We start from the raw sequence: 2,372 nt of genomic DNA, 5'->3' as shown, positions 1-2,372 counted from the left end.
GTTACTTACTACTGACCCCGGAACTCTGTGTTACTTACTACTGACCCCGGAACTCTGTGTTACTTACTACTGACCCCGGAACTCTGTGTTACTTACTACTGACCCCGGAACTCTGTGTTACTTACTACTGACCCCGGAACTCTGTGTTACTTACTACTGACCCCGGAACTCTGTGTTACTTACTACTGACCCCGGAACTCTGTGTTACTTACTACTGACCCCGGAACTCTGTGTTACTTACTACTGACCCCGGAACTCTGTGTTACTTACTACTGACCCCGGAACTCTGTGTTACTTACTATTGACCCCTGAACTCTGTGTTACTACTGACCCCTGAACTCTGTGTTACTTACTACTGACCCCTGAACTCTGTGTTACTTACTACTGACCCCTGAACTCTGCATTCCCTACTACCGAGCTCTGCACTCTGTAATGCAAGTAGCGCAAAGTAAGTAACGCAGAGCTCAGGGGTCATTAATAAGTAACTTACTAATGAGTCCTGAACTCTGCGTTACTTACTACTGATCTGTAAATCTTATATACTACTGACCTTTGAATTATTATATTTGTAAAGTTTCCTTTAATCTGTCATTACTTTTTATCAGACCCTTGCAAGCTAAACAAGTGAAAAGATGAAGAAGTGGCAAGAAAAAACCCCAAGTCCTGGTAAACAAAAATGCTGTTTGACCTTTATTTATTTCAGAAGAATATGTTTGTTTTGTGCCAATATTTTTACATGCTGATAGGAGGGGGAGAGCAGAGTAACAGAGAGGTCTGCTGCTCCTTCTTTCACTGTCCAGTCAAGGGCTTGTATACTGATAAGATCTGTACATAGAATGATAGGCTGTATATATATATACTGTATATCAGGCAGGAGAAACGGGAAATGTATGTGTGTCATCCCAGAACACATGTCTATATTGCTGTCTTGGATGTACATACAAGCAGATTGCATCATGTAGTAACACAGAGGATGTAAAGGTGACAGGCTACAGAAATGCACAGGAGGGGAGGGTGACGGGCTGCAGGACACAACAGGGGGGGAGTGTGACAGGCTGCAGAGACACAGGGAGGGAATGGTGGGACTCATGCAAGCTAAGTGAGAGTGACTAGCTGTATTGACACAGGAGAGAGGAGGATGAGAGGCTGCAGAGACACAGGGGAAGGAAGGGTGAAGGACAGCAGACACATGGAGATGGACAGGTGAGAGGCAGCGGAGACACAGGGGAGGGGGAGAGGAGAGGCAGCAGAGACACAGGAGAGGGGCAGAGGAGAGGCAGCAGAGACACAGGGGAGGGGCAGAGGAGAGGCAGCAGAGACACAGGGGAGGGGCAGAGGAGAGGCAGCAGAGACACAGTGGAGGGGCAGAGGAGAGGCAGCAGAGACACAGGGGAGGGAAGAGTGAGAGGCAGCAGAGACACAGGGGAAGGATGGGTGAGAGGCAGCAGAGACACAGGGGAGGGGCAGAGGAGAGGCAGCAGAGACACAGTGGAGGGGCAGAGGAGAGGCAGCAGAGACACAGGGGAGGGAAGAGTGAGAGGCAGCAGAGACACAGGGGAAGGATGGGTGAGAGGCAGCAGAGACACAGGGGAGGGGCAGAGGAGAGGCAGCAGAGACACAGTGGAGGGGCAGAGGAGAGGCAGCAGAGACACAGGGGAGGGAAGAGTGAGAGGCAGCAGAGACACAGGGGAAGGATGGGTGAGAGGCAGCAGAGACACAGGGGAGGGGCAGAGGAGAGGCAGCAGAGACACAGGGGAGGGAAGAGTGAGAGGCAGCAGAGACACAGGGGAAGGATGGGTGAGAGGCAGCAGAGACACAGGGGAGGGAAGAGTGAGAGGCAGCAGAGACACAGGGGAAGGATGGGTGAGAGGCAGCAGAGACACAGGGGAGGGAAGAGTGAGAGGCAGCGGAGACACAGGGGAAGGAAGAGTGAGCTCAGTGAGAGGCAGCAGACACACAGGGGAGGGAAGAGTGAGCTCAGTGAGAGGCAGCAGAGACACAGGGGAGGGAAGAGTGAGCTCAGTGAGAGGCAGCAGAGACACAGGGGAAGGATGGGTGAGAGGCAGCAGACACACAGGGAAGGGTGACAGGCTGTAGAGACACAGGTGAGGGAAGGGTGGGAGTCTGCACACACAGCAAAGGTTTAAAAGGGTGTATTAAAGACAGCAGGGTGAGAGTAAGGCCGCAGCAGGGAGGAGGGAGAGACTGCAGGACACAGAAGCAGGAAGAATGACAGGTTGCAGAGACATGGGGTAAAAGGTGACAAGTTGTACAACAGACTAGTTGGGTGGAGGTAGAAGAGTCAGCATATCACCCAAGTCAAAAGAATTGCAAGCACATTTACAGACACACTGACAGACAGACAAGAGATG

General features: G+C 51.7%; 1 protein-coding gene across 1 annotated transcript in view; it reads left to right on the top strand.

Annotated features, from left to right (window-relative positions):
* Window positions 1–1,859: 1,859 nt before the first annotated feature.
* The window catches only part of LOC108800685 (NACHT, LRR and PYD domains-containing protein 3-like), a 16,279-nt gene continuing 15,766 nt past the window's right edge, over window positions 1,860–2,372 (top strand). Inside the window, exon 1 of the mRNA XM_018572676.1 lies at window positions 1,860–2,055. Coding sequence (XP_018428178.1) covers window positions 1,860–2,055 — 196 coding nt within the window. The remainder of the gene's footprint in view (window positions 2,056–2,372) is intronic.

This window comes from Nanorana parkeri, unplaced genomic scaffold, assembly GCF_000935625.1.
Source record: "Nanorana parkeri isolate BGI_ZX_2015 unplaced genomic scaffold, ASM93562v1 scaffold2102, whole genome shotgun sequence".
Taxonomy (NCBI): domain Eukaryota; kingdom Metazoa; phylum Chordata; class Amphibia; order Anura; family Dicroglossidae; genus Nanorana; species Nanorana parkeri.
This window is presented reverse-complemented; position numbering and strand designations above follow the sequence as displayed.